This window comes from Pterocles gutturalis, unplaced genomic scaffold, assembly GCF_000699245.1.
Source record: "Pterocles gutturalis isolate BGI_N339 unplaced genomic scaffold, ASM69924v1 scaffold7985, whole genome shotgun sequence".
In the NCBI taxonomy this organism is placed as follows: Eukaryota; Metazoa; Chordata; class Aves; order Pterocliformes; family Pteroclidae; genus Pterocles; species Pterocles gutturalis.
The window spans coordinates 342-2,299 of NW_010140675.1; the positions used below are offsets into that span (position 1 = coordinate 342).

Here is a 1,958-nt window from a genome sequence, read left to right on the forward strand (position 1 = left end):
CCGGGAGGTTCACACCAGCGAGGGCTCGGTTCACACGGGGTGACCCCTACGCTGTCCCCAGCTGCCATCAGCCGCCTCCCTTCTGGCAGAGGGGTGAGAGCACGGGGCTGCTGCACCTCTGGGGCAGGCGGATGGGGAAGGGCAGAGGGAGGTGGGGGCCAGAGCGACCCAGCTGAGGGAGGATCAGATAAGAGGAGGAATTTTGCCTGAAACAACTATTTTTAAAGTATCCTCAGGCATTGCAGGAATCCAGATCATGGGGGAGGCAGAGATCCAGCGTCCGATGGTGGAGGGTACTGGCGCGTTCCCAGCCGTGGTGGCTGAGTGCGGTGATACTGTACGGGCATCACCAGGAGTATTTCTCTTAGAGCTGATAAAGAAAGCCTAAGGCTGGCTGTGCCTGTGCGGGGTCTCAGGGATGAGTTCTTTTGCCCAGAAAATGGAATAAGTGATGGTCTCACACCTTCCCATAGGTTTTTGTGTGAGCGTAGGGGTGCGGGGCAAGTGGACGGGCTCAGATCATGGTGGGAAGAGCTGGAGCTGGTGGTTCCATCTGCAAGGTCCAGGGCAGGTAGAGGTGGTGTCCCCAGGGACTCACAAGAAGGGCCTCTGTCAAATTAGTTGCAAGGGTGGCTCATACAGGTAATACCTGACTGGTTAGACTGGGATCTTGGAGGGGATTTGGGTTTACACCAGGTGTGGGATGTGGCAAACAGGCGAGGGAAACTCTGGGGTGCATCCCGAGCGGGTCAGGATCACTCTGGTTTTTGGTACATGGCAGCATTTTCTTCTTTTGCTGGGGCTTGTGCTTGGCCCTGTGCTAGTTACTGTGTCTTGTGACTTGGATGAAACCCAAGCAAGCGCCGTTCACTGCGACGCTCGAGCCCTTCACACCCCCCCCAGGGCAGGGGGCTGACTGTGCTCTGCCAGCGGACGTGTTCTGACGGAGCAGGAGCTGCGTCAGGGACCAGAGGGTGCGAGCGGGACGGGGGCTCAGCTGTGGGCTGGACCCGGCTGGAGAAGGGTCTGGGGAGGCTGGGGGGGCACCAGGGTGATGCTGCAGTGGGGCTGTGTGTGCTCAGCCGGGGCAGCGAGGCTCTGCCCACTCGGGTGCTGGACCCATGTGCTCCGCTGAATGGTGCTGATCTGTGGAGGTGAGGCAGGAAGTTGGAGAGCAGGAGTCAGGGCTGCCAGCCCCACCTCAGAGCCGCTCGGCGCATCCCGGGGGTGCCTCAGTGCGTCTCAGCGGCAGCACAGGCAGCAGGAACCTGATGGAGCAGTTGTGGAGCCGGTGCTGGCGCCCTGCCCTCATCTCTGCCTCGAGGGTTCTCCTTATCCCCGGCAGCGCTTGTCCAGGGTGTGGGTGATGGTTGCAGGCAGCACCCTTGGAGCCAGGATCCAAACCCCCCGTGGCTCCTCCTCCCTCACAGAGGAGGATCAGCTGGTTCCAGCCACTTGGGACTCCTCACCGAGGTGTGTGCCCAAGCCCTGGTGGCCTGCAGGGATGTGACCGTCCGTGTTACCTGCCGCCAGGAGCAGCACTGGCAGCTCCTGGCCCCTTTCCCAATGTCACTGAAAGGTTCTTTGTTGGACCTTGGGGCAGCTTTTGTGTGCCCGGGACTGCTTTGCTTGCCTGGTGCTGGGTTCTGTTCGAGCTCCATCACCCCGCTGTGGCCTCCCCTTGCAGGGGAACAGGGGCTCCAGGGCTGTTTGGGTGGCTAGGAACTGGGGGATCTGGTGAGTGCGAGGCCGTGCTGCCAGGGGATGTGTCGCCATCAGTCCTGGTGGTTTCCCAGCCCTTTCTGACGGGTGCTCTCTGGTTGCAGACATGCCACGGGCAAAGCTCAGCATGGAAATTTCCTGGTGGCTATCAAGCAGGAGAAGGGAGAGTCGACACGGACAAGTGGCGAGAAGCCGCACAGCGAGGAGGAGGGGAGCTCCGGTGGCCACATCCCTCC

General features: G+C 61.1%; 1 protein-coding gene across 1 annotated transcript in view; it reads left to right on the plus strand.

Moving 5' to 3' along the window:
• The window catches only part of HMG20B (high mobility group 20B), a gene marked incomplete at its 3' end in the record, with an annotated part of 4,557 nt that overhangs the window by 274 nt on the left and 2,325 nt on the right, over positions 1–1,958 (plus strand). The window contains exon 2 of the mRNA XM_010083761.1: positions 1,827–1,924. Within this exon, the coding sequence (XP_010082063.1) occupies positions 1,827–1,924 (98 nt within the window). The remainder of the gene's footprint in view (positions 1–1,826; positions 1,925–1,958) is intronic.